We start from the raw sequence: 27751 nt of genomic DNA, 5'->3' as shown, positions 1-27751 counted from the left end.
GCACTTTGATCACTGGAAAAATAGGCATTTTCACTCTGTGAAGGTCAAAAATGTTTGCGCAGGACCCAATACAGCTGGATCGATTGTCAGTAGATACTCTAAACATTTTTTTTTAAGTTAAACTAAAACCAAGACAGTGATCTGACTAGAAGCTGGGAGAAACAAATAGAAGAAAATCAGACTCTGAAGGGGGAACTGAGAATGAGGGTTAATTGACTAAAGCTGAACCAGCTGTGGAAAATGAACAAATGAAATCTAGTGTGACTGTGACTGAGAGGTGGGGGGTTACAAATCCTGCCAGAACATGCAAAGCGTGACTATAAATTAAGGCAACTATTTATAAAATCACCAATCCTCACAGTTTCTCCCTCTAAAACATTTATGAAAGATGTGAGGTGTTTCAGAGCTCAGTGACTTGTGATTACATTTTATCAAGTTAAATCTTTAACTTAGAGGAACAATATTAAAAATTTGATTCTTTATTAGCTCATCTTCAGTGGGACATATTTGCTCGCAAAGCATAAGATGAATGTATCTGGGAAGCCCAAATTTCAGCTAAATTTTAGACCAGACGAGCCGGTGGGGGGCTAAAATTGCCACTAACACCAAAAATGTGGTGAAATTTTATACTTGCTTTTATCCAAAGGTAACAAAACTTGCTCCTCAAAAAGCTAAAGTTACCCTAATAGACTAACATGAAGGCACGTTAGGAAAAAAATGGAAAGGCTTTGCAAATAAAAGGGCAAAAACGTATAAGAGATTTGTCAGCATGAAATTTATACTGCTGTTGTTTCAGTGTTGTTTCAGTGCAATTTGCAAAAACTAAAATCCATAAAAATTTGGCTATAGTTTTCCCAAGTTCATGCTTGTTTCTCTCAGGATTAAATTGTTATTAATACTGGGTGTCCTGAAGGGATTTAGATTTGTCTGACAATCTGAACACAAATAAGAATCGCCGTGGCAACTGAGTGGAAGTTTATATGTTCTGTGGCAGCAGAACAGCTCCTGGTTTGAATTCTCACAATCTCAATCCATCGTTGTCTGGAGTTATTTTAAAAGGGACCCTGTGTGATTTATTTGTGTATATGTGATGATGAGGATTGATTTTGTAGGTTTGTGGCTCATCTTTGTCAGCCTGATCAACCTCTGGTCTACTATATCTATTATTAAAAAATACTCTTGCATCTGTACTCCTGAGCTAATGATTTTCTCCATGGAGTGTCTGCGCTGAAATCCCTTAACGCACTGTGTGAACTATAAAAGATTAGCTCAGTTTATTGTTCACTGGGAGCAAAAACAGGAAAGATTGTGTTGCTTTGTAGGTAGTGAGTTGCACACAGAAAATTCTTGGGACTCAGTCAAACATTCCTTCACAGCAGCTTGCACACGTTTGATGGAATTCTCTCATTTCCATGAATACCGAGCTCCTCATTCCGGGAAACTGAAACAGATCGTCTTAACTGAACTAAAACTTTTCTGTTCAAAGCTTCTTCCTCTCAGAGCTTTTGACTTCCACTGGTGTGAAAAAATGTGCCAAGACTCACACATTAGGAGAATTGCAGTGACTCTGCATGGCCACATGGTGGCAGACTTCTTCAATTACCATTCGGATGTTTTTCCACACGTCCTAAACCTGCTGTGGGTCCAAAATGATGTGTTACTCCTCAGTTCGAATGAGCTCAAAATGTTTGTGATGATGATTACAGATCGATTTCTCAAATCTGTTTGGCACTGTGAAGCTTTATAATAAGCTTAACTGTTGTTCAACAATTGTTTCCCCAAGTCAAATACGCTTAATGTTTTCAGTTTGAGGTCTAAGTGGACTCAGGATATCTTTTTAACCACTCCTATGTTAATATTGACTGATTCATATGTCAAATACTGTTAAATTAGAGGTGTGGTTTCAGCTCTTCTACCTTTCTATCCAACAGAGCTGTAATTGGATCAAATCAGCACAAGACCGGTTCAAAAAAGCAACATGTTGACCTGTTACAGCCACCAAAATGCAAACTTGCTATCCTGAAAACACACGTGATCAGAGTAACTAATGTAAATGTACTGTAATGTAACTACCCGTCCCTTGTGTGTAACCTGTTGTGTAATACACAATGTTTAACCAGACAATACATCCCTCAGCAATGTTGCAAGCTGACTGGAAAAAAAAAACATTTGTATGTATGAAAATTTTCCAAAAACTAGTTGGAAGGACGTACAAGTCAATGTACAGATGATATACTTGGTTTCCCCCACCCCTATCCTGAAACGTAAAGACAATAGACACACAAACACACCCCTGTTGTACAAACAATGATCCTTCTTAAACAAATCTTTTGAGAGAAAATACATTACGAAGTTGCACACAGTTTTTGTTGTTTTCCTATAACCTGTAGACACAACGAATCATAAGACAATTATTTATTCACATTGAAAACTGCTTAGTGAAATTAGGTGTTTTAATATATGGATTCTGCCCTGAACTATGTACGTAGCAAGAATAAAGTGCCCTTGGAAATAATAAAAAAGGCCAATTTAAACAGAAGTTCTTTCTGCCATCATGGGCAGAGACAATGTTTTTTTTTTTTTTTAAATAGTTAAAATGTTTCATAACATATTTCAGATGCTCACGATGATTAGATTATACATTTCTAAATACTTCATTATATTTATAATGAATTGAGATATGTGATTTAGAGCAGTTGTTCTACATGAATATTGAGACATCCTGCTGTAAAGAAAAAAAGATTTACAAAAAATAAAAATAATTTTAAATAATGCTCTACTTCATTGCAATCTTTTAAAAGTAGCACATGGTTTAAATTTCTTTAAAGATGACGTATAGTTTATTGTTCCCGGCATATGTTTGGTGTAAAAAACACAAAGTCTTGTTGGTACAGAAAAAAACACTTTTTGTGAGAAAATGAATGGAGACACATCTTGGGATGTTTTGACCTTCAGGTAGCAAAAAAGCAATTATCAGCGTCTGGATTAGTTCAATACAAGTCATGTTTTTAGCAACATTATCTTTTGTTTTTCTTGTGAGGTCAAATAAGAGGCAGTTGCCATGTTTGTGGTATGTGACAATATATTAATGACATATTCAAAGCAGTGTTTTGAGTGTCAGACTACAAGGTCAGAGTGTGAGTTAGACGTGAGGGATGTTAAACGTGAAACTAAAGACAGAAAAGCAGAAATATTTGTGTTTATGTCTTTTGTGGATTTAGGCTATTACAGAGAATAAGCGTTTGTATTCTTACAAGTGCACAAACCTGTAGAGAGAGAGAAGCTAAACGAGTTATAAGAGACTTATTTAAAGTTAAACAAAGGTTGTAAATCTGCTGGAGGAGTTACAGTGGGTGCTGCTAATAGTATTAATAATTGATCACTTTCAGGGGTTTCCTTGTGCTGCTGGCTATAGTACTAGCATGAGTGTGTTTTTCTCAGTGTCAGCCTGCAGACACCACTGCTAATAAGATTTCCCCCTTCTCCCATCCCCTATTTTTTTTTTAAACAGTCAGAAGACAGGTAAACAGAGCAAAAACAAAAAACCTGCCCTGTCTGGGTGCCTGGGTATCTGGAGCATTTCAGTTTGAGGAAGACATTGTTTAAACCTTGTTAGTAGAAAAAAAAAACTTCTTCAATTAAGAGACGTCGAGTGTGAGCAGACAAAACTTTAGGCATAAATAACACCTGATCCTCACCGAATGGTGCTGCTTATGTGTGACAAGTCACATGAAGAGAAAAGGCAAAATAGGAAAAATTGGTTTTTCTGGGAGGTCTTGCAAAAAAAGTGGATTGACAGTGTGTTGCGGCGATTACCGGTATGCTCCAACATCCTGGAAAAATACCAAGTGGAGGTGTTCAGTTACAGTTACAAAAAAAAACAAGCCACCTCGCCCCCTTACCAGCGCCTGTACCACAGTTTCACCATCACATCTGATCCACCTTCATATTGCAGAAAAGTGAATCAGATTATGCCGGCTGGAATTCCAGCACCCCACCCTTTTGTAAAAGTTTCTGGGTTAAATTTTACCTGATCAAAGGATAAGAGGCTTAGGGGAGGCCTCTAAAGCTTTGTGAGCACTGGCAGGTGTGTCCAGTAAGAAAAGCAAACCCTCCAGACATCCATTCTCACTCTGACTGGAGATAGCTGCTTTTATGTCTACCTTTTATTACATACTGTCCCTTTATGTGGTTGTGCCTGCCGCCAGAAATGTGGCACCCATTTCTTTTACATTCAAACACACTTATTTGCTTTACTGAAGACGTTCCTGGAACCATACTTTAGTGCCTTTTAGTACCAGGTAGCCAAGAAAATAAAAACAAAGGGCGGTTATCTCTGTATCATCAGGTGCCTTTATTCTGTGATCGTTGCTGCAATGTGACACTATTGTGAATGAACAAAGCATTCACTTGATGCATATGATAAAAAAAACATTTAGGAGCTCTTCATTCTTATTGCTGGTGACATCTGCTGCTAGTGCAACAAAGAAAAAGGACAATATAAATATTAAACAACTTCCTGTATGGCATTAAGAGAACAAACACACATTTATACAATAAAAATGTTTGGTAAATGACAACTTGACCAGCCAGTGTACATAAAAGATGTTCTTATAAATGAAATTGTATCAGTGAATCCTTGATCCAACACACTAATAATTAACCAAAAAGTTAAGCATACAAAACACATGTGCAACGCTCATCACAGTTACCAGATACTCCATCTTTTCTTGGTTTTCTCTCTACATCAGAATGCAGTTGTGGAAGACACTAACTCAGTCTGGTTTTGCTTTTCATTTGGAAGAACACAGGCTTGACATTTACCATCATACAACAAACGATAGTTGAGTGAAGTTACGTCATCAATAAAGCTGAGCCTGTACCGTAAAAGTTTGCTGTATCAATATTTGCTCGTGCAAACTTTTGAACTCACCTCCCTGACATATCAAGTGGTAAAACAAATTTGAAAAAAACGCAGAGCTCGGCACACATTTGTGTGATTGCTTAGTCTAACCTGTAGAAAAAATATCTGTGAGTTTGGAACAAATTGTGCAACAAAGCTTTAGTTTGATTCATTTGCATAGCTTGGGCTTTCAAACAACTCTCTTTTATGATCAGGCACTCAACATCATACTCTGTACCCTGTCAGTTAGCACAACAGTGCAAAAAGGCAACGTAAAAAAGGGGAAAAAGCAGTGCTTCCTGTCCAAAACTAGGGAGGACAATTCAAACTGTACTTACCCATGTACTTATGGGACATTGAACTCATTTCTAACATGTCAAATGGCTTTTAACCAGAAATCATGCTCTGCTCCATGCACTCATGCATTGTGTAGACCCTCAACAAAAGAAAGATGCTGGAATGTTCCTCTAATGCTTGTGGAGGAAAACATGCATAAATACGACACACGTATGACCCCATCATGCAAAATCTGTAGTTAGTATGCACTCACACAGGACATATGGTGAAGAAAACAAAAAATGCACAGTTTTGTTTCACCAGAAATGTGACATTCAGTGTTAAAATAAGGTACAAATGTGTGTTTAATACCGTAGGTTAAGGCCTGGAGGTGTGGGGTATAAAAGAAGACAGTAAGGCTTGTTTCTCTAGTTGATTCCAGAAGATTCCTTCTGCTTTTAGTCTAATGAGATATTGTGAACAGTTGTAGAGTGGCTCAATGTAAAGTGGAAGCTGGAGAAAGTATTTATGGCTCACGTTATTCTTTGTCTCTTTTTTCCCCTCATTTCCTCCTTTCAGTCTAGTTCATGAGCGTCATGGTGCTCTCAGGCTGACCCCCAAAGATCTCGTGGAAAAATTCCAGCGCCAGACGCAAGTGGATGGGTATGAAGACGTAGGAGGTGTAGACCACCATGGCGATGGCGGAGAAAAGGATGGAGTTGAAGATGGACTTTTCCCAGGGTTCCAGGACGTAGATTCCAGTAATGAGCAGGTATTGGAAGTAGAGCCAAGACAGGTATTCTCTGAAGTTTTTGAAGTACATCCTGGATGCTGAGGTAAAAGAGAGATGTTGTTAGGCACAAAGCAAAAAGTAGCAGATGTAACAAAAACAAAAAACACACATGCAAGATCCAAAATTATAAAAATCTGCTGTGCTGCTGTGGAAAACACTTTATGTTCTTGAAAATTACAAAAAAATCTGTTTCATTTTTTTAAATGTTGTTTTACTTTAAGTAAATATACAAAATATAACAATACTTTCCCCTAAAGTGCCTATTTTATTTACTCTGAATCTTTATTAATCTACATAAATGAAAAAACTAAATAATTCTTGAAATATTAATGAAACCCATTGCACTTTTACTTGCGTGAATTAATAAGGAGTGAATGGGGAATTCAGAAGCTCATTAGCAGCTTCGAGCCTTACCCTAAGGTAACAAGTTATAGAAGCATTGTGTTTTATTCAGGTGTGTAAGAAGAAAAACACCAATAAAATTAGACCCCTGGGTCCCACAGGGCAAATTCTGTTTGTTATGAGTTGTATTATTCCACATCTGTAAGACATTTTTACACCAATGATTATAATGTTTCAGTTCTAAGTTCTTCTAATGTGAAGAACAAAGTGGACGTTGCCATAAAGTAGTAATTTCCCCCCTTTTCCTTCTACATTCTATATTGGAGGAACGTGGCTGCAAACGTGACAACGTGTGTGGGCGGAGCTACCAGGTGCATTCAAATTAAGGTGCATCCACACACACACGCGCACACACACACCCACCCACACGCACACTCATCCATAAAAGGTTTTGTGAGACGCAATTAAAAATAAAAGTAGATTTAGGACATTATTAGACTCTTAACTTTCAAGTTCAGATGTCCAAATAATTTTTTGCTCTTTCATAGCTAAATTAGCAGATTTTATCAAATATTTTAACTAGCTGCAATAAATGTTAAATTGCGCGTCCGTAAATGTTGAAGGGGATGAATGAGCCCTCCGATCATCGCTGCAATCCACAGACAGACTCACCTCTGCAGCTAACGACGTGGGATCCCTACAATTTCTATTGGAGGGAGAGTGTCAGGAGGAGCCAAAGCCCGCGCCCCTCTGCTGCTCCGCTGCTTGGTGTAAACGGAAAGTCGCCTCTCTGGTTTTTCACTCATATATATACACTTGGAAGACTGAATGGCACCACACCCACCGGCTTACGTTCACCTGCCGCGCCGCTAGTGTGTGACGCAGAGGCCGCAAGGAAACACCTTAGCGCATCATCATCACGGACGCAGCAGCCAGGACGGGTCTTGGCGCCGTTTGGCGCTACGCGCGGGCCGCTGATTTGCGCAGCATCTCCAAACTTCTGTCTTTGCCGCATCCCGCGTGACGCAGCAGCAGCGCCGCAGGACCTCTGATGTGGGATGGTGAGCGCACAGCTCCGGACAGGTTCTTCTCTGCAGAGGCGCTTCCAGAAAATTCTCACTGGGGACGGCGGAAGGGGGTCCACAGGGGGGCTATCACTATGACTGAATTATCAGGGAAAAAAAACACATTTAATTGTCAGAAGTAAAAAAAAAAAAGAAAGAAAAAAAAACATAAGGAAAAAAGTAAATATAAAAACAATGTAAGTAAGTTATCTCTAGGAGTTGTGGTACATCGCCTGTCCGTCCTTGGAGAGGATCCCTCCTTCATGTGGACATCCCTGAGGTTTCTCCTTTATTTCCTGGGATCCATTTTTACAAGTTTTTCTTACCAAGAAGGAGGGTCTAAAGGCAGGGATGGACAGTTTAACTTAGTTTATGTTAGTTTAACAAAACTTATTATATTTTATGACTGATTTAATCTTCTTATACAATTACCGGTATGAAGCCCATTGAGACGACCATTGTTGTAATATTGGGCTATATAAATAAAACTAAACTGAATTGAAATTGAATTAACGAAACAACAAAGACAAAATATATTTTGCCCAAAATAGCTCTCCTTTACTAATAGCCTCCTCCATCGAGGAGGTGGCGGACAGGAGGATGTTAGCTAAGCTGACATCCATCATGGATAACCCCTCCCACCCCCTGCACCAAACTGTAGAGGCGCTGACCAGCTCCTTCAGCACAAGACTGTTGCACCCTCAGTGTAAGAAGGAGCGCTACCGCAGGTCATTCCTCCCCACAGCCATCAGACTGTACAACACCGTGTCAAAGTGTCACTCCACGGTCCCAGGGGTGTTTTTGTGTTTGGTCATTGATTCATTTCCTTTTGTTGTAGTTGTTGTTTTTCAATTTTAAATTGTTTTTTTTTGTTCCTGAACAGTTGTTTGTTTTTGTTTTTGGTGTGAACTTCATTAGTTATTTCTGTATTTTGAAAAAATTTGTAATGTTTTTTTTTTTTTTTTACAGTTTACATGTTTTGCAGACCGCATGTTTTTTACACTTTTGCAGCTGTATTTATTTAATATTTATTTCTTTATTTAATAAGAATCTCATTTTTGATAATAATTTCTCATAATAATTTTAGTAATATTTTTAATTATCTAATATAAATGTCATTTGTGATGTCCTTTATTGATGTTATATTATATAGATTATTTCTGAATGTCGTGTTGCTGCCACAGAAATGAAATTTCCCCATTGTGGGATTAATAAAGTCATCTATCTATTTAAGACCCACTCCAATGTAAAGCATGTTGTTTAATATGCTCTCGTAGCATTTTCCTCATGATGGAGATATATGAAGAAAATCAAAAGGAGGGTTATGAGCTCCCATTATGTTCCGCTCTATTCTGATACTTCCACTGACAGACAAATAGATCCATGTACGTCTTTGTTTTCCTCATCCAAGCTGGCATCTGGCTCCAAACTGTGCAGCTGGATAGCTCCAATAGTGTTTGCTATTTTTGTTGCACCGGTTGTGAGGGGCTGTGAGTTAGCAGGAGAGAGAGTAAACAAAGGGATCATGGGAAATGAAGGAAGGCTTACGCCTCACCCACAACTTAGCGGAAAATTTCAGGTGAACTCTTGCCGCTCTGCAGAAACTATATCCTGGAAAACCATTTTGATTTGGGCTTAAAATGGCATAATTATAATCAAAAGACCACTGGGAATACTTTTGCAATAGATTAAAATAAATGATTGAAGAGGGACTTTAAAAACAAACATAATGAATTAATATATGAAATTGTTTTTTTATTTGTTTAAAATAGAAACATAACCTTTTTTCCTTGTACACTTAAGACCTGAGCACTGAGACCATTTAGATGGAAGAAAAAGTGAGTCAAAATGCATAGCGACTACGTTTTAACTAGTAAGGTTAACAGAGTGTATCTTTTCCGCTTTTTTAACCTGTGGCATGATCTCCAATAGTTTTACGCTTTGTACATATTTTACTTCTGGCCTTTAGCCCAGTTTTTTTTTGTTGTTGTTGCAGGTTCTACCCCCTAAAGGTGGAGGTTGAATGTGATATTTGCCATGGAGCCAGTCCCTTAGGAATGACTGAGAAGCAGATGTGTTTTTGTACTTACTGATCTAAACCTAAAGCAATATCTTTAATGGGTTTAATGCAAAAGGAGGCTGTAGCTTTGGTGTTCCCTTGGAGCATCTGCTGCACATTTAAACTCCTGCCACATGCTGTCACTTGATTTAATTGGGGTGCCAAACACTAAGAAATAAATTAAATGAGAAAGAACCTGAATTGTGATCAACAGATGGAGTTATTCATTCCAGCGCCTCCCCTAATTCATGGTTTACTAGTAGAAAACACACCAAATAAAATGCATTAACTCTATTATTGATAATAAATTACTATTACTTCTGCTTCTCAATGATTTTATGGATTTAAATGAGCTGTCTTTTTAATTTAGAAAATATGTTATCTGTCTGATCTGCTTGGACTTTAGAAAGGTTCCTGCACTTCAGTGGTTTACCAGCCTTAACATTTTTTTTGTTTATGGAACAATCACAAACCGGTAAGAAATCTTATCTCCTTAATATAAGAGTTGCTGACTAGCTCTGCATTATTGATGTGTAAACACAGACTGTGTCGGAATGGCGCAGCAGCTACGCATGAAGGAACTGCTGTTTTCAAAGCGTGACAACTGCTTTCAAATGTCAAACAGATTTTAGTCTTTTTCTTTTTCCCGTTTGTGCTTGAATGACAAAGATTAAAAATGAAAGCCCTTAAAGGGGCAGTTGCAGCATCCGTCTTCTGGAATTTTTTGGAAAAACCTCTGCGAGTTCAGAATGAAAGGAATCATTCTGAACTTGCAGAATGAAAGGAGTAAGACCAAAACAACTTCCACACACACACTCCTCCTGCTGGGACACAAACAGTGTTACAGCATGGTTTCGCTTCATTCACCTTCCCAGGTAGATCCAGTTACAAGGAACCAGCTCAGGTTTGCGGAAACTGAGACTGCTCTCCTGGACGTGTCACAAAAACCTACACATCCTGCGACCCACACATTCCAGTGGGGGGCTAGTTTACACAAAAGTTATTTACAGGACATTGACAAAAAAAGGAACTTTTTTTTTTTTTTTGCGAAAGCTATTAAAGGCTAATAACAATTACAAGGGTATCATCAGTACAAAATGCTTTCATACCGCTGTTTTTTGCAGACTGATCATTTATCCGTTTAATGCATTCTAAAATTTGTTTCCAATGAGATTCTCACATGTGGTAGAGCAGAAATTCAAGTGGTTACAATTCTAAGAGAATACGTATTGCGATTTACAGCCTACAGTTGAAACCAGAGGTTTACATACACCACATAAAACACACATTTGCTTTTTTTTTCTCACCGTCAGACAGGAAATAAAAGTAAACTTTTCTCGTTTTAGGTCAATTACATTATAATCATTTCTATTTGCTAAATGTCAGAATAATGAGACTAGTTTTTTTAGACAATGTTTTTACCAAAGTGAAAAGTCCACATAAGCTGAGATCACTATGCCTTTAAAAATTTAGGGAAACCCCATATGATGATGTCATCTCTTTGGACGCTTCTGATACCTTTATTGACAGCATTTGAGTTAATTAGAAACACACCTGTGGATACTCATTAGTACACATTTGAAACACGCATGTTTGTAAAAAATGATGGGACAGTCAAAAAAAATTGTTCAAGATGTTAGGAAGACAAGTGTGGATTTGCATAAGTCTGGTTCAACCTTGGGTGCAATTTCCAGATGCCTGAAGCTGCCACGTACATCTGTTCAGACAATTGTACGCAAGTATAAACATCATAGGAACGTCCAGCCATTGTGACTCGTATCATTCAGCAAGGAGTCGGGTTCTGTGTCCCAGAGATGAACGTACTTTGGTCCAAAAAGTCCAGAACAACTCAAGCACGAAGGAAAAATATGTTGTGAAGATGCTGGCTAAAGATGGTAAGAATGCGTCATAATCAACAGGGAAACAAGTACTATACAGACATGGGCTGAAAGGCTACTATGCCAGGAAGAAGCTATTACTCCAAAAGAAACATAGAAAAGCTCGTTCAAAATTTGCTAATGCACACAAGGATAAAGACTAAACCAAAATGGAACTGTTTGCCCACAATGAGCATCGTTATGTTTGGAGGCAAAAGGGGGAAGCCTGCAGGCCTCGCAACCCCATCCCAACTGTAAAACATGGGGGTGGTAGTAGCATCATGTTGTGGGCTTGTTTTGCTGCTGGAGGGACTGGTGCACTTCACGAAATAGATGGCATCATGAGGAAAGAGAATTATGTGGAAAGCAACATCTGAAGACATCAGCCAGAAAGTTGAAGCTTGGGCACAAATGGATCTTCCAAATGGACAATGACCCGAAGTGGCTTAAAGATAACAAAGTCAATGTTTTGGAGTGGCCATCGCAGAGCCCGGATCTAAACGCTTTTGAACATTTATGGTCAGAGCTGAAAAGGCGTGTAAATGCAAGGTGACCTACAAACTCAGCTCAGTTACACCAGTTCTGTCTGGAGGAATGGGCCACAATTCCTACCAAATCTTGTCAGAAGCTTGTGGAAGAATATCTGAGATCTTTGACCCAAGTACTGCAGTTTAAAGGCAATAGAACCAAATACTAATGGAATGTATGTCAACTTTTGACTTTGATCAAATAAAAACTTGTCTAAAAACCCTAGTCTCATTATTCTGACATATAGCTAATAAAAATAATGTTAATTGTATTTGACATAAAAACAGGGACATTTTACTTTAATTTCATGTCTGACAGTGAGAAAACAAAGCACGTGTGTTTATGTGGTGTATGTAAACTTCTGGTTTCAACTGTAACTTGAATTTGTCAACTGTAAAAAAAAAAAAAAAAAAAATTACTATGGTACTGCCTCTCCTAGAAGGAATATTGGATCAAGACCGACAGACCTTCAGCAGATAATCCACTGCAGCCCAAAGAAATACACACATTACCTACAGTGGTCAACTGACACCATTATTGGATATGGATTATTTGCATAAAGTAATCTTTCCATTTTCCATAAAGAAGAGACCTCTAGTGGACAGAGAAAAAAATGCAGGAACAATATTCAAAACACTCAAATTCCAAATACTGAGGCATAAAGTATTTATTGACAGATGAGCTCCACCGAAACTGTACTTTGTTGGTACAAAGATGAATATATTCTGTAAAAGTGCTGAAATATATTTTCGGATCAAAAAGACTTAGATTTCTCTGTAATTATGCATTTCCAACCATAAAACAATGATTCAAAGCTTAAATGTTAGAAGTTAGTAAACTGCAGTCAGATATTCTGTGGATTAGTAAACATGTTTGTTCTGATAAATGCTTATCCAGACTTTAAATTCAGTTTAATTTTTTCATTTTGTCACTATGCCATCAGCAGGTGCTGATAAATCTGCGACTGCAGAGAGGCTAGTCTGTCATCATGCCGTCGCCCTCTCCTCCTGTGGCATCCGACAAGCTGAGCTCTTCCAGCATCTCCACCAAAGAGATGCGTGGCGCTCCGTCGTCGTCAGTGTCGCTCTCTACTGGGATTTTTGCTACATCTGAAAGATTAGAATCCTGTCAGTACGCTGTCTGCAAATGAAGTCTTTCACAAAAAAGTATACTTTGCTTTTATTAGGGCACAAAAATGCACAATATTATTCCGCAGAAGATGCGCACCTCTGTAGATGTTAACATTCCTTCTTAGAGCCTCATCTTCCTCCAAGTCTTCCAGGAAGTCCTGGTATTGCCTATAGAATGAAAAACCAATAAATGATGTGATGTAATAGAGGAAAAATAACCTCATTGCAACGGAAAACTGTTTTTCTATGTAATTCGTTAAACTATTTCAACAAAAAAAGGCATTTACTTTGTCCTACCAGGTGTTTACGAAATATAAAAAAAGAAAAACCATCTAGAGATTATGCATCAATTCAAAGATTTGCTGTCTTTTATTCGATTTAGCATTTCAGATGAACTTTAATTGATGATCTCACCTCTCATCATCTGTGTCTGTGCCTTCCCGGTCTCTGCTCATCTCCTGCAGTTTCCAGTTTCTGCGCCTCACTCTCCTGCTGCGATCATAGCTCTTCTTAATCAACACCTTCACAAGTCAAACACAAAGAAACGAGAGAAGGTTTAATATACAGTGAAGCGCTAGAACAGGGGTTCTCAAAGTGCGGCCCGGGGGCCAACGGCGGCCCACAGAAGATTTTTTGTGGCCCTCAAAAGAGAGCCAGAGCAGATTCCTCTGAGGAAAAATGTGTTGGCGAGAAGAAAAGACGCTTTCAAGCTTAGTGGACAACTGCTTACTTTGTCGTACCTCATGGGCTGGATAACGCCATGTGCCTTATTTGCAAGCAGGTAAATGCAATGCTTAAAGAATTCAATATAAATCGTCACTATGTTACAAATCATAAAAACTATGACAAATTTACCATCAGGGAGCAACAATAAGCTCCAACAGCTACAACGAAGCTATGCTGCACAGCAGATGTTTACAAAAATAGCCAAATCCGGTGAAGCTGTGACAGAAGCTACGTTGTGACTTTGGAAATGGTCCGGCGTAGCAAACCCTTAAGTGACGGGGAGTTTTAAAAAGAATGTATGCTGAAAGTAGCTGACATTGTTTGTCCAGAGCAAAAGGAAGTCTGTCAAATGATAAAATTACAAGATGAGTAGAAGGTCTGGGCAGCAACCTCCGACTGCAACTGGGAAAACATCTGGAGGGCCTGGTTAGTTGTACAAATAACACTTGGTCATAAAAACAACCTTTTCTGTTTATCCTTTCTTTTTTCACCAAAATTGGCCCCCAGTCTAATGTCAAGTTCTTAATTTGGCCCTCTGGTACAAAAACTTTGAGACAAGTATTTGGCAGATAGTTTTTTCTCTCAATATGGGATTTACAATGTATAGTTCTGGGCAGAGCAACGTTACTCCAAGAGTGTTATTAAATCCACAGACAGAACGCTTGTTTCAGCATTTGAAAACTGGAATCAGAGTTTTTATGTTGAGGATGCTCAGAGTGATGCAGCAGTCTCACCACATCAGGAACATGCTGAGGGTTCATCTTGTTCAGGAATTCATCGTTGATGTTTGAATTGGCAAAATCATATCTGAAAGGAGGACAAATTAAACAACTTATTAAAAGCAACTTAGATTTACAACAGCACAGACAGTTATACAGGTTTCCCTAAACTCTCTGGTGGTTTTTATAAGTTATTTAAAGAAAAAAGTTCTTATCCAAGGCATCTCCACACCCTTTTAAATTTAAATTCACAGATCCAGTGGTGGGAAACGCGGTTTTCTATTTATCTGCATCTTTGTAACCAAACAAATGTAAACACTGGACAAAGACAACAGAAGTTTTTGGATCAAGGGTCTTGAAGTAGTTTTGCTAGAAAACATTTTAAAGTTTCCCAATATATTTAGGGAAAAAACTGAGGACTAAAGATTTTGTTTGTCTCATTACATCTGGTGTAAAAAGAAATGCCTTTCAGAATAAAAACTGTCAACTGTAATGGTGGTAGTATGATGGTTTGGGGCTGTTGTACAACTTCAGAATTTAGGACTATGATTTCTGCTGTCAACCAAATTACTCTGAACTCACATCCATCTATTCAACACTTAAAGCTGCAACAGGACCTTAAAAATGGTGTCTTAAAGCGGCTGGGTAGCTCGGTTGGTAAGGTGGGAAGCTACCATGCAGGAAACCAGGGTTCGATTCCTGGAGGGGAATGAGCAATGGTACTGGGGGCAATTACCATATCAATGGCGAGCAGTTAACATCACCCAGTGAGGGTCCTTAGGCAAGACCCTTAACACTACTGCCTCCCGAGCGCGGTTTCGGCTGCAGCTCACCGCTCCCCAAGGGGATGGGTCAAATGTGGAGAAAGAATTTCCCTTCGTGGGATAAAATACAGTGTGTATGTATATATATATATATATATTAAACCTGCACGATATTAGAAAAATCTGCGATATGCGATATCAGTGTTTGAAACTGCGATGACGGTATGACTTGCGATAAATGGAAAAATAGAAAAGCAAAAATACCAATACATTTTGGTTTCAGTGTGAGTTTTATTCAAATAATTCAACACAACTTAAATTAACGTGCAAGTTTTATTCAAAAAGAAGAAAATATATTTACCATAGAACTTGCCAAAACTATGATGAATGATTACAAAAAGTTTATATAGATGCCCAGGAATAAAATAGGTTGGTGTCTCCTACATTTCCATTTTACTGCAAGTGTTATTAAATAAGTCAACATAACTTAAAATCCAAGTCTTTTTCAAAAAGGAGAAAAAGTTAAGACCTATAGCTGTGGCCAAAACATAAATGAACAATAAAGAAAAAAGATAGAGGCCCACAACTTAAACGTGACTTAGTATGAACTAGGGCTGCGCGATATGAGGAAAACTTGCGATATTAATGATCAATATTGCGATAACGATATAATTTGCAGTAAATAAACAAATAGAAAAATAAACAAAAACATCATTCCCATTTCATTGCAACAGTTTAAAAATTATTCCTACAAATGACCCTCGTCGACACGGGGGACAAACATCTAACATAAAAGGACTCCATCTGATAGGTCAACAATGGGAAGGCGTCAAAATATGTAATATATATATATATATATATATATATATATATATATATATATATATATATATATATATATATATATATATATATATATATATATATATATATATATATATATATATATATAATATATATATATATATATATATATATATATATATATATTTTTATGCTCTAGGTAGTTAGAATTCTTCATTGATAGATAAAAAGAGCAGGAAAGCCCAACCCTGGTCCTCAGGTTCTACCACCTCTGCTTGTTTTCACCCATCCCTGCCTTCCTCACAGCTGACAGATTGAGTGGATCAGGCGACTCCAGGTTCCTATAACCTAACGCCCGCTTATTTAGGAAATCAGCAGACGGAACGGTAAGGATGGCTGGAGAAGAAACAGAACAGTAGCTCTGCCATTACCAGGGTTTGGCCCTGCTTTAAAAAGGTAAAAGGGTATAATCTCTACCAAGAAGCTTAGACAGATAAGATCACAAGAAGCTGCTGACCAAGTGATAAAGCAGCAATAAACTGACTTATTTACTATTAAAGATTACAATTAAGCTTCGAAACAAACGTATCTTCCCATCAGGAATAAAGACTCACCCCAAAACCAGGTCTCCGATGTTTAACAGGTGGCCCAGGAAGGTACGGCAGTGATACTGCTGACTCGTGTCCATCTCTGACGTCTTCTGGACCCACACCTCAGCCAGGGTGTGCTACAACACACAGGGAATAGAAAAGGTCATGTCTACAGACAACACACCACACTTTTCACCTTTTTTGGTTGGTTTATCTATTCAGGTAAATCAAAACAAGTGTGAGATTCAATTGGTCAAAACAAACAATCTCGAATGGGTTCCTTGTGTTTGCAGGTAGTGGTGTGTTATCCACTGGATCCAACAGAAAAGCTGTTCTGTCCATCCAGACTTACCTTGTTGGACCTCACTCCAGCACCAGCACCCAGCTTCTGGTCTCTGATAATGTCCATGTCCATCACAATGAACTCTTCAAGTTGCCGCGGGTTACAGAGACTGTTGAAGGGGTATCTCCAGTAAGTGTTTCCATCCACCTCAGCAACTGTGTAAAACAAAACAAAAAAACTTTTAAAGATCCACTGATGAAAATTGTGTTTTTCTGAAGATAGGGGACATATATAGAAAAATTAAGCTCAAAATTGCATTTTTGCACATTTCTTTACTCAAATTGCTGTAAATCAGGAGCAGATAAAAAGAAGTAACTTTTACAAAAAGAGCGTATTTGTGATGCCGTATGGGCCGCAAGCTCCCTGCTCCAATGGTCACAGGTTTTTTATTTTTTTTTATTTTGGCTAAAAACGGAACAATCCTAATTAACAGACCACTGGGGGAGCTTTTACCATTGATCAAAAGATGATCAGAGTGAGACTTTAAGACTTTTCCAAAAATGAACACACGATGTGCAGAGCACTCCAACAGCCGCGGTGGAATCAACGCCTTGACTGAGTTCAAAGTGTTTTCTTTCATCTGACGGTCACGCCACCACATTCATCTGAGATGAAAAATGTAAACTGCAGATGAACTGCAAGCACATGCAAAACAGGAAACGAGCTCATTTTAAAATGGCGTGGGATCAACTGAACAGGCTGGAAGTTGTTTTAGCTTCTTAGCCAGATCCAAAACATTCTTTAACATGGAGAGCCAACACTTGGAAACAGGTTTACTGCTGAAAGACATCAGAATATGGTGCAGAGGGTCTCACAGGGGCTACATCGGAGCAGACCATTAAATTAAACAAAACAAACATCTGGTACGTCATGTTAAATCCAGTATTCACCATCATACAAGCTTTTATTTAAAAAATAAATTTGAATTTAAAGAGCCTAAAAAACTGGAAAGAAGTCCAGTTTATCTAAGGTTTAAAATAATTACTCGCTGTAGCTCCAGTTAGAATTTGCATTCAACCTTGGGAGAAATGGAAATAGCAGTAGGAAAAACAAACTGCGTAATATTGTTATAGTAATTTGACCTAAAGTCAAAACCACATAACGGACACTAAATGGAGGTTGCAGCTCCCTCTAGTGGTGACTAGAAGCACCTCCAGAATCAGGCATCAGTTCTACAGGTACATTTTTTTTTCTTTCATTTTATGAGCAACAGCTATATTTCCTATTTAAGTGGGGCGATCCCAGTGGGCTCTGTGGTGTAATTAGTGAATTAAAGTAGGTAAAAACTAAAAGAAATACCAGGAATTTGTCTCATGTGGCAAATTAATACACTCCAGATGGTGCTTATTTTTGAAAGCAGAACTGAAATACCCAAATTACTTTTGAGCTTTACTCTGAGTCTCCCACAGCAAGAATTGATGTCAGAAGCTGCATTCAGTCACAGCCGGCTGACTTGATGCTGAAGTGGGCAGTACTCTCAGCTAGACTCATCAGTATCTTGTCGGTGGAAATACTCACTCTGCAGAGTTCTGGGATCAATGAGATGGATGGTGCTGGTGACACGGACACACACGCAGACTTGACCCATGTTCCCCAGGCTCTGTGCCAGCCGTGGTGACAAGCACACAACGTTGTCCTGAAAGCCAAACAGACATATTTCATCTAGGTATAAGCAGATGTCATTAACAGTCCATCTTTAAAGGCCACGATAGTCCTGGTTAATATCAGCACGATTAAAACTAAAGTGAAAATGCCACAAAAAAAACCCCACCAACCTTGCACACAGGAACGATTTCTACAGAGAAGGTGCTCTTATAATTGTAGGTGTTTGAGTGGATGTCGTGGGAGATGAGGCGCTGGGACGTTTTACACCTTAAAGAGTGAAAAGACAACACTTAAGATCAATACACCGTCTTTGGAGCACTAAAAAGTGTTCTATGTCAGTGAAAAAGAAGCAAAGCCATCAGTTTCATGGTTTAAGTCCACATCATTTACATATTCTCAGTTATCACAACTTTAAAAAACTTAAGTGTAAACATTGGGGACCCAGCAAAAAATCCTACTTAATCTGCCTACAAAAAAGAAAAACCAAATTCCCATACTGACAAGTGCGTATAAATAAAGGCTTTGTGGACTGAAATGCATGTGAAGCTGCAAATCTGAAGGAGGTCAAATGTTTTCTTAAGTCCAGCATGAAGCGCTGCTCACCTGCAGGGAACTGTGCACTGCAGGAAGTCAACCATCTTCTGCGCGTGCTGCTTGGACCCGTAGTAAAAATCGATGCCCTCTATGAAAAAAAACATGAGCACACCAACCGATTAAACCCAGACGATCTTCACAGTTTTACACCATTTTCAGAGGAAATATGGATGCAAGACGCAAAACACACACACACACACACAAAAGCAGAGGAAAGGAGTTAAATAAAATATGGCAGCCACATGTTTCAAGTTTTTAACTTCTGCCGAGGTTTGAAGATGGTTTAAATTGTTACAAAGCCAAAAATTCCAGTCACATTTCTGTCCAAACCCAGAGAGCTATTCTTCATAGTGTTGCGTGTGTTAGCAGCACTTCAAACTTTAAAAAAGGTGTGAAACAAATATGACATGAGTGCCCGCTCTGATGACTACATTCTGATCAGATTCCCAGTATTTTCTCCAATGGGGCCTGCAGGACGACAGCTGCATGAAGGAACTGGGGCCAGTGATGTGCAAGCATGGCTTACATACAGGAAAAAGCAATTACAATGTTTGCTCTGCTCTCAATCTCACTAGTTCGACGCAAACCTAATCAGGAAAGAATGGCCTTTTCCATGAGAAAAGTCAAATATTTACCATTTACATACCATGAATTTCTTTGATGTTGAGGGCATTCAGGTGGAGTTTATGCTTTAGGATCAACTGCTCTAAATAGTAGAAGGTCTTCTTATGAACAGTCTAAAAGGAAAAGAAAAAACACTTTAAACCTTTGTGAAAAAATAGCTCAACCTCTTTAAGAAAGAAGTACAGACGTGGCTTTTTATTTACACTTCAGTGCATCACAACACTGAAGCAACCCTGACAAATGTTGGTGCTTTGCAGGTATGGAGCCTTTTAAATGACTGAAGAAATAGTATAAACAAATGGATTAATTGTGCCACAAAACAAAGAAAACTACAAACATTTTCCAGCTGTCTTACTGACTGGGACAAATAGCAAATCTGACAAAAGTTAAACCTTAGTTAACTGTTAAAATACGAACACACTGGCCAAACAAAGGACTCTGCACATAAATACGACCCACAGCGGACCACAAACACCTGCCTTTTGCCTGACTTGAACCACGGCTTTCCAGAAGTCTTTGGCCTCCACGCGGTGGCAGTCGTCACACATCTGGGACTGGATGACAAACTCCACCACAAAAACCTGCTGCAGGATGGCGCCGTTCATCACCTGGAGAGGAGACGGCAACATATGACGCCGCAAGCCAATGATTTAAAAAAACAACTGTTCAGAAGTGCTCAATAACCAAAAGAGATTTAGAAGAAAAGAGTAGTTGATGGTTTACAGAGTGCGATTCATTGGTGAACAAAAGAGTTGGCACAAAGATGCATCTAGGCTCAGGTTCTCACTAAAGGTCAAGGGGATGAGATGACAGCAACTTGTAAGACTGGCTGTTTTCAAAAACCCTTTCAAGAACAAACAGATCCATTTCTCCATTTTGCCTTCGTTTCTGACAGTTTCTAATCACATGTGCAGCATACATGCATCAAACATATTCTAAATGTAATTTTTAATCCAAAAAAATATCCGTTTGTTTTTATATTCAACAGTTTGTTGCTTTTAACCCAAAAGGAGGCAGATCTTTCTGGAATTACTTATCAGTTTGAAGGTCACTTTCTCACGCTTCCATTCAGTTTCCTCACCTCTTTCTGGACAGTCAGCTTCATTTTAATCCTCTTGGAGTGAGGCTCTGTCCACAGAAAACCAGCATCGATGAGACGCACCTGAGTATGATGAAGAGCCACAAAATGGCATCAATTTACACATCATCACAAATAGCCATAATCCATCTCACAGATCATCTAAACAACAGCCCTAATATAAAGATTCAACTATTCTCAGATGAGAATTTATTAGTTTGTTGTTTCCTTAAATCACTGGCATGGAAGCGTAATGCTACGTACACCAGGCATGTGATGCGGGTTCACGAAGGCGCTAAAACAGGCATCTTGAACGCACTTTTATTGGATGGTGTTCAGAATTGGACTGTCGCTACCCAATGCATTTACTCACAGAGGAGGCTTGCTGCAAAATGTCAAAGCGGTGCAAATCTTCCTCCAGGCTTTTTCTTTCACAGCTCTATTCCGATATTAGAAAGAGTTGGTGTCATAGAATTCCAGCCGGACACAAACCAAAATGATTAATTTCTCCTTCCGTGTTTTGAAAAGGACGCTACCCATGTGTCACTACCAAGTCTGAGCCCCTCTATGGTCAAAGTTCAACTAGTTCAACATGTGTTCAATGGCGATGCGATTGGTACGCAGAAGCCTGAAATGCACATTTATGTGCATTTGCATAGACTTTTTTTTTTTTAAAGTGGCTGCTTGAACCCACATTTTTGAGCCTGGTGTGAACGTAGGATCAGGTTTGAATTTGCTGGTTCCCGGAAAAGATTACAATCTACTAACATCACTTTCTTTAATAAATCAAAACAGTTTTAAGATTTGAAATAAAACCCTTATGTTGTACGTTTAAAATAAAAAAAACAAATATCAAGCATACTCTAGTCATTGAGCTCTTCAGTTTTTTCAGACAAAGGGCCAGTAACTCCCTGGACTCCAGGGCGCACTGCATCCATGTACCTGGTGGCTGCAAGTACCTGCATGAAACAACAGATACCTCAACATTTCAAAGAAGAAAACTCAGAGCGTGGGCCATCTTTAAAGAAAAACAAAAAACTGGGAAGTTTTAAGCAAATGTTTGACAAACCGTTCACACTGCTTGCAGAAGTGTACTGTGACCTGCTTGGGGATTCCCTCTGAGATGTCCACCTGAGTCCGCAAACAGGCTACACACATGTTGGCTGGGTTTGGAGGAATGGGAACACCACAGGTACAACAGAGGCTGCGAAAAAAAAAACAGAAATACTAAATCAGATAAATCATTCAAAATGGCTTTCAAGTGGCAAATTCTGAGGGCAAGAAAAAAAAAGTACCGTCCTAAAACAAAGCCCTAGAACAAAAGCACTTTATAAAATCCCACTATGATCATTTTTAGATCTATTCTAAAAGCACCAGTGGTCTTTTATCTAGGATCATATTGTTTTTAGCCAAAAAAAAACAAACTTGTTTTCTAGGAATGTTTATGCAGAGCGGCAGTAAATTCATCTCTCAGTTGTGGGCGGAGCTTTTGGTACAGGGTAAGCCTGCCCCTACTTTCTATCATCCATCTGATACACGCTCCCACAACCCCACCCTAGCATTGCCGGTGCAACAAAAATGGCGAGCAATGTTAGAGCTATCCAGACGTACAGTTTTGAGCCAGATGCCAGCTGAGATGAGGAAAAGAAGACGTACGTGGATCTGTTTGTCTGCATGTGGATACATCCGAATTGCGCAGAGCAGAGAGCTTGTGGCTAGCCCGGCATATTTTCAATGTCACAAATAAGCTCTTTTTCGAGCTGCTCCCGATTAGCAACTATTTGATTAAAGAAATGCTCAGAAATTCAATTTTAAGAGGATTTTTCTTGACGTGTCCTAAATAATCACAAAAACACCACAAGAACATGTTAAAAACACAGTTTACATCAGAGTGGGTCTTTAAGCTGTTCTCGAGGAGTGTCAGTTTCCAATAAGAATGTGGTCACAGTAAACTCAAATGACAAAACGTGTCATGAACAGATTAAAAACAAGTCACACCTAAACTGCTCTCATGCATGACCGACCTTTAGATGAGTAGATTTCAGATATGAGGTACTACTCTTATTTTGAACTAAAACATTTTTTTCCTTTTACAAGTGACAACAAAAATGTCCAATATTTGGACAGCTTAAAAGTAACTTGACTACTAATCTACCAAAAATAAATTTCCAAATTCTTTTTTAACCAGACCGCCTAGCAATACATCATGTATAAATTGTAAAATTTCTCATGTATACATGAGAAATTTTACATCCCCTCAGATGTTTTCTCAATTTCCAAGAAACTTTTTATGCATCAATTTTAAACCAAACTGAAAGAATGAGATGATGTTTTGACTCACATGTTCCCCTGGCTGCTGCTAGCAGGAGCTTGCATGTACTCCATGGTGGTAATCCGCCTTGCAGCTCAGTTTAAAACAATGATTTCTGTAGATTGGTGAACCATTAGGGGCAAGAACAACACAGGTTCCTCCCTGAAAATAACATTTAAAGTGCTGATAACTGAGAGTTTGACATAAAAGTTAGATAATTAACAATGTTCTATAAGTAGGCTACTCTGACGAAAGGTTTCACAAACGTATTTTTCGTGCTGTCAGCAGACAGCAACGCTAAAAAAAACAGAGTTAGCAACGTGTGCTAAACCGACCGTTTTAGAAACACACTACTTAGCGTAGTTTCTCACAAACATTCAATAGCACGTATTGTACTTTTTCCCAAAGTTATATTTGACCAAAAAATGCCGACAAGACGCAGAAAAGGAGTAATGATTGAAAGTTAACCTCAAACCGTGAAGAAACGTCGTCCACGTTTTGCCAGCCGTGGACCGAGGGACCGCTCGTGCGTCACACAGACTTTTAAGACCCCAGTAGCTGTCTTGGTGTGCCTGAATATATTTCATAATTACAATTATTATTACTGCACCTGATGGCCGAGCTGAAATTTGTTTATGCTGTCTTGAATACAAACATATCATATTACACGTTTTTATTTCCAAATGGCGTGTTGTTAATTTTCTGATTAATTTTCTCTCTTGTTTGAATATGTTTGACAGCTTGATTTGACACACATTTTGCTTTATTTATAAGTCCCATTTTACCATTGCAACAACTTAATGCATGTTTTCCACTGTTTTTTTGTGACATCTGTCATGTTTGTTGAATGTACTGTGCTTTGGGTAACATCTTTTTAACCGTAATGCATTAGCACTAACTACACGTTCTGTCAGTCCTGTTAAGTGGTTATATATAGTTATATATATATATATATATATATATATATATATATATATATATATATATATATATATATATATATATATATATATATATATATATATATATATATATATATATATATATATATATATATATATATATATATCCTGTCTCTTTACGCCTCTTCCTAATTTGTTTGTTTTTATGAAGTTTTTGTTCTGTTTTGTTTTTTTGTAGTTTGAACAGTGGTCACTTAATTCTTAACAGAGGATAAATAGCAACGCTTTTCTCTCCGATTGTGCAGAGTTTTCAAAAATAAACAAAAACATTAATTTGGTGTGTTTCTGTCGGCGATGTGTTTGAACGAGGTGTACCTGAAGGCAGCACCAACCTTTAGAAAGAAAGGCAGCAGCACATATTCTCAGTCAGTCTGGCCACCGGGAGCGTGAACGCAGCTCAGGCGCTATTTTTCAGGGTTGGCATAAGTGACTGAACTGGTCGTTGAGCTTCTTCCCATACTGGTCTACTACAGTGAAGGCTGAAACGCGGGTTTAGTCGTAAATGTAGAGGGGCGTCCGCTGGAGTCTTGGACCTTCAGCTGTTGGTTGGTAGGTCAGTGCCTCGCTGCCTGCAGCGGGGCTGCTGCACACCAGCCGGAGCTCCGCGTTGGGTTTCCCCGGTCTGTAAATAAATACACCCGGCTGCTCGGTGCGTCTCGTCTCCAAAATGCGGTGAAGTGTCCCCTGCCATTCGGCCAGTTTTATCTGAATGTCTCCCTGCGTGGAATGAATGATGGAGTGAAATCTTCGGCTGGATAATCGACCGTCAACCTGCCGCGAGTTCGTGCACGGAGACAAATAGATGATAGAAGATACGATGACCCTGCTGTCGCTGTTAGGTCGGATCATGCGTTATTTTTTGCTCAGACCGGAGACCCTGTTCCTGCTGTGCATCAGCTTGGCTCTGTGGAGTTACTTCTTCCACACGGATGAAGTGAAGACCATCGTCAAGTCCAGTAGGGACGCGGTCAAAATGGTCAAGGGGAAGGTGGTGGAGATGATGCAGAACGAGCGCTTCGGCGGGCTGGATGTCCCGGACGCAGAGTTCTCCAAAACGTGGGAGTTCAAGAGTAACAATGTGGCGGTGTACTCCATCCAAGGCCGGCGGGACCACATGGAAGACAGGTTCGAGGTGCTCACCGACATCGTCAACAAGAGCCACCCGTCTATCTTTGGGATTTTTGACGGCCATGGAGGAGAGGTGAGTCTGCAGGAGAGGTCAAAAGTTGGTGTGTCCCTGCTGTGTCTAAGTCCTATGTTGTGATTTTCCTCCTGGTGTCCTCTCATCTTTTGACCTCTTTGAACAGAGTCATGAGGTTTGAAAAAAAAAATGCAACAGATTGGTGAAAAGATGACTTTTGTTTCGTTTGACCCTGCAATCTGTCAAAGGTTACTCAACCACAAATGCATGAGATCCTTCAAGGTCATCTGCACCTAAAAACCCTGAATTACAAAAGATCTGAGTTGGACTTTTGCAGAAATGTTCACTTTTTAGGTCAACTCTGGGGGTTTTCTGTTACAACTTGATAATAAAGATGTAGGTTCTCCACTTTAAAGTTGATAATCGAAACGACCTAAACCATCATAAAATCATTTCAAAATGCAATTAATGGGTTATATCAACATTAGGAAATACCATTTGGATTGAGGCATGGTGGGTTTCTTATAATGTAAAAATGACCATGTGACATCACAGTGGACAACACACACTTGATGACAGCAACAGATTATCACTCCATCATTCCAGTCTGATGTGTGGAAACACTTTGAATTTAGCAAAGACATGTGACCACACAGTGTGGTAGAATGTTCTAATGTTTCCTTTGGATTATTTTGATGTGGAAAAACAACAAAATGAGAATGGATTTGCCATCAATTCTTGTTTACTTGTTTGTTTGTACACATATTTAATTTACATATGATTATCTTACAAGAAATACAAGGAATCTGGAAGACGTCACCGGCACTGTTCAATAGGTGTTTATCTGAGACACTGGTTGAATATTTAATCTGAAGCAATGTAGGAATAAACATCCCAGAATAGGCATTTATTAATGAAAGGTCTTGAAACTACATTTTATGCAGACTTAGGCTCAAGATTGTGTATTTGATGAATCACAGCAGCTCTTTAATTGATGATTCTAGTTTGTTTTTTTAAATATATGCTATTGAAGAAATGATATTAACAAGGCACTTCATGAAGGTCATTTACAGTACATTTCTACAGAAATTTATAAAAGATAAAGTGAAGGCTAAGAAAATGGTTTTTCCATCAGTCTACAGTCTGGAAAGTAAAACAGCCTTTTTCTCGTCTCATCCTTGGGAAGTTTAGAGAAATAGGCATAGCCTACAAACAAGATTACAGCTGTTAAGCCTTGCTATCTGCAGATACACCGAGCCATGCATAAAGCCAAGTGAAAAACAAAGTGCTCTCTTTAGCATTTCAAGAAGGACTACACATCACTGCCAACAACTGAAACAATTTGATTTAGATTCTCAAGGTTATTATTTGATTTGATTTAGGATTCAACTTGATCAGATTAAATATTGATTCATTTTTTTAAGCTTCCATGTTTGTTTGTTTATTTTGTGTAATAACGGAAAACTTGGGACATAACTCTTGATTTAAACTGATAGTTTAAAGCAAGTAGCTGGCAGATCCTCTTGATTTTCAGCAGCATCTCTGCAAAAACAGTTTGTTGGTCAGGAAGGTTTGAGCTGCTGACCACAGTAGGAAGCAAACAATAATAATAAATGAGAAAGACGGCAAGGGAAAAGATTGCTGTCCATTATTCTGTGTTAAGGTATAAATAATGCAATTTCCAAGTAATGGGTAATCCATTAGTCTACAGTGAAAAGGATGCAAGATAGAAAGATTCAGTCAATATAGTCACTCCAGTAGAGGATGTCTAAGCAGCTACAGCCTAAAACACACACAGGTTAATACAAAGCACATCCCTACCTCTGCTAGTCTCACCTTGCATGTTTAAGATTTCAAGGTCTTAACAAAGACTGGAAGGTTGCCAGGAAATTCATATTCAAAGGCGATGTCCTCTATAGATCAGCTAATGAGCATTTGCTGAAGAAATGTACCATTCTGCCATTCGGTTCATGACCAATGCTCCCTTCAAAACCCCCCACTGTGCCCTCTACTCTTCACTAAATGGAACTTCCTTATTCACTCAATGTAAAAATTCACTGGATACTGTTAATTTACAAAACTCCTTGCTTTTTCTCCTCCTTATTTGAGCCACTTTTTCCCCCCGTGTACAACAGCCGCTCTGCAAAACTGATTCTGTCCACAGTCTCTATATCAAACTCCTCATTGGGTTCTTCATCCTTTCAGACGGCAGCACCCAGAGACTGGAGCAATTACGGTAATAAAGACAGTTTTTAAAAGGAATCTTAATGATTATCTTAAAGGGCCCATTCCTTAGCCTTTTATAGTAAACTATATTCATGTATATATGATATGTTAACTTTTGTCACACTAAAGAACAATTTTTTTTATTAAATATTAATTATTTTCCTGATTTTTTTTTTCCAACTTACGCTCTTTGTGGGTGCCGCCCATTTCATGAGATCAGCATAGAGCCGGCCAGCCGGCCAGTTGCATAGAGCCGGCCTCGGCAGCGTGTCTGTGTTTCAAAACAAACATC

The 27751-nt window shown here is 38.7% G+C and overlaps 3 protein-coding genes across 4 annotated transcripts in view; 1 reads left to right on the top strand and 2 right to left on the bottom strand.

Annotated features, from left to right (window-relative positions):
• Positions 1-4333: 4333 nt before the first annotated feature.
• sptssb (serine palmitoyltransferase small subunit B) lies at positions 4334-8003 on the bottom strand. The gene is made up of 2 exons (XM_020708234.2): positions 6987-8003; positions 4334-6010 (listed from the first exon to the last, which is right to left on the bottom strand). Exon 2 carries the CDS (start codon positions 6000-6002, stop codon positions 5760-5762), a length of 243 nt encoding a protein of 80 aa, XP_020563893.1. The 5' UTR covers positions 6003-6010; positions 6987-8003; the 3' UTR covers positions 4334-5759.
• Positions 8004-12491: 4488 nt separating this feature from the next.
• Positions 12492-23700, bottom strand: nmd3 (NMD3 ribosome export adaptor). 2 transcript variants are annotated; one of them, XM_004075369.4, is made up of 16 exons: positions 23599-23700; positions 23161-23292; positions 21889-22023; positions 21682-21778; positions 20823-20903; positions 20221-20349; positions 19764-19854; positions 19127-19205; positions 18694-18790; positions 18437-18554; positions 16928-17073; positions 16600-16712; positions 14433-14505; positions 13387-13493; positions 13070-13140; positions 12492-12951 (listed from the first exon to the last, which is right to left on the bottom strand). In XM_004075369.4, exons 2-16 carry the CDS (start codon positions 23202-23204, stop codon positions 12818-12820), a joined length of 1515 nt encoding a protein of 504 aa, XP_004075417.1. In that variant the 5' UTR covers positions 23205-23292; positions 23599-23700; the 3' UTR covers positions 12492-12817. The 2 variants fall into 2 exon arrangements, with proteins under 2 accessions (XP_004075417.1, XP_011480804.1); XM_011482502.3 differs by having other exon boundaries at positions 23161-23245; positions 23599-23697.
• Positions 23701-24625: 925 nt separating this feature from the next.
• Positions 24626-27751, top strand: part of ppm1l (protein phosphatase, Mg2+/Mn2+ dependent 1L) — a 44257-nt gene continuing 41131 nt past the window's right edge. Inside the window, exon 1 of the mRNA XM_011482721.3 lies at positions 24626-25293. Coding sequence (XP_011481023.2) covers positions 24895-25293 — 399 coding nt within the window. The 5' untranslated portion in view covers positions 24626-24894. The remainder of the gene's footprint in view (positions 25294-27751) is intronic.

The sequence above is a fragment of the Oryzias latipes genome, chromosome 13, assembly GCF_002234675.1.
Source record: "Oryzias latipes chromosome 13, ASM223467v1".
Taxonomy (NCBI): Eukaryota; Metazoa; Chordata; class Actinopteri; order Beloniformes; family Adrianichthyidae; genus Oryzias; species Oryzias latipes.
This window is presented reverse-complemented; position numbering and strand designations above follow the sequence as displayed.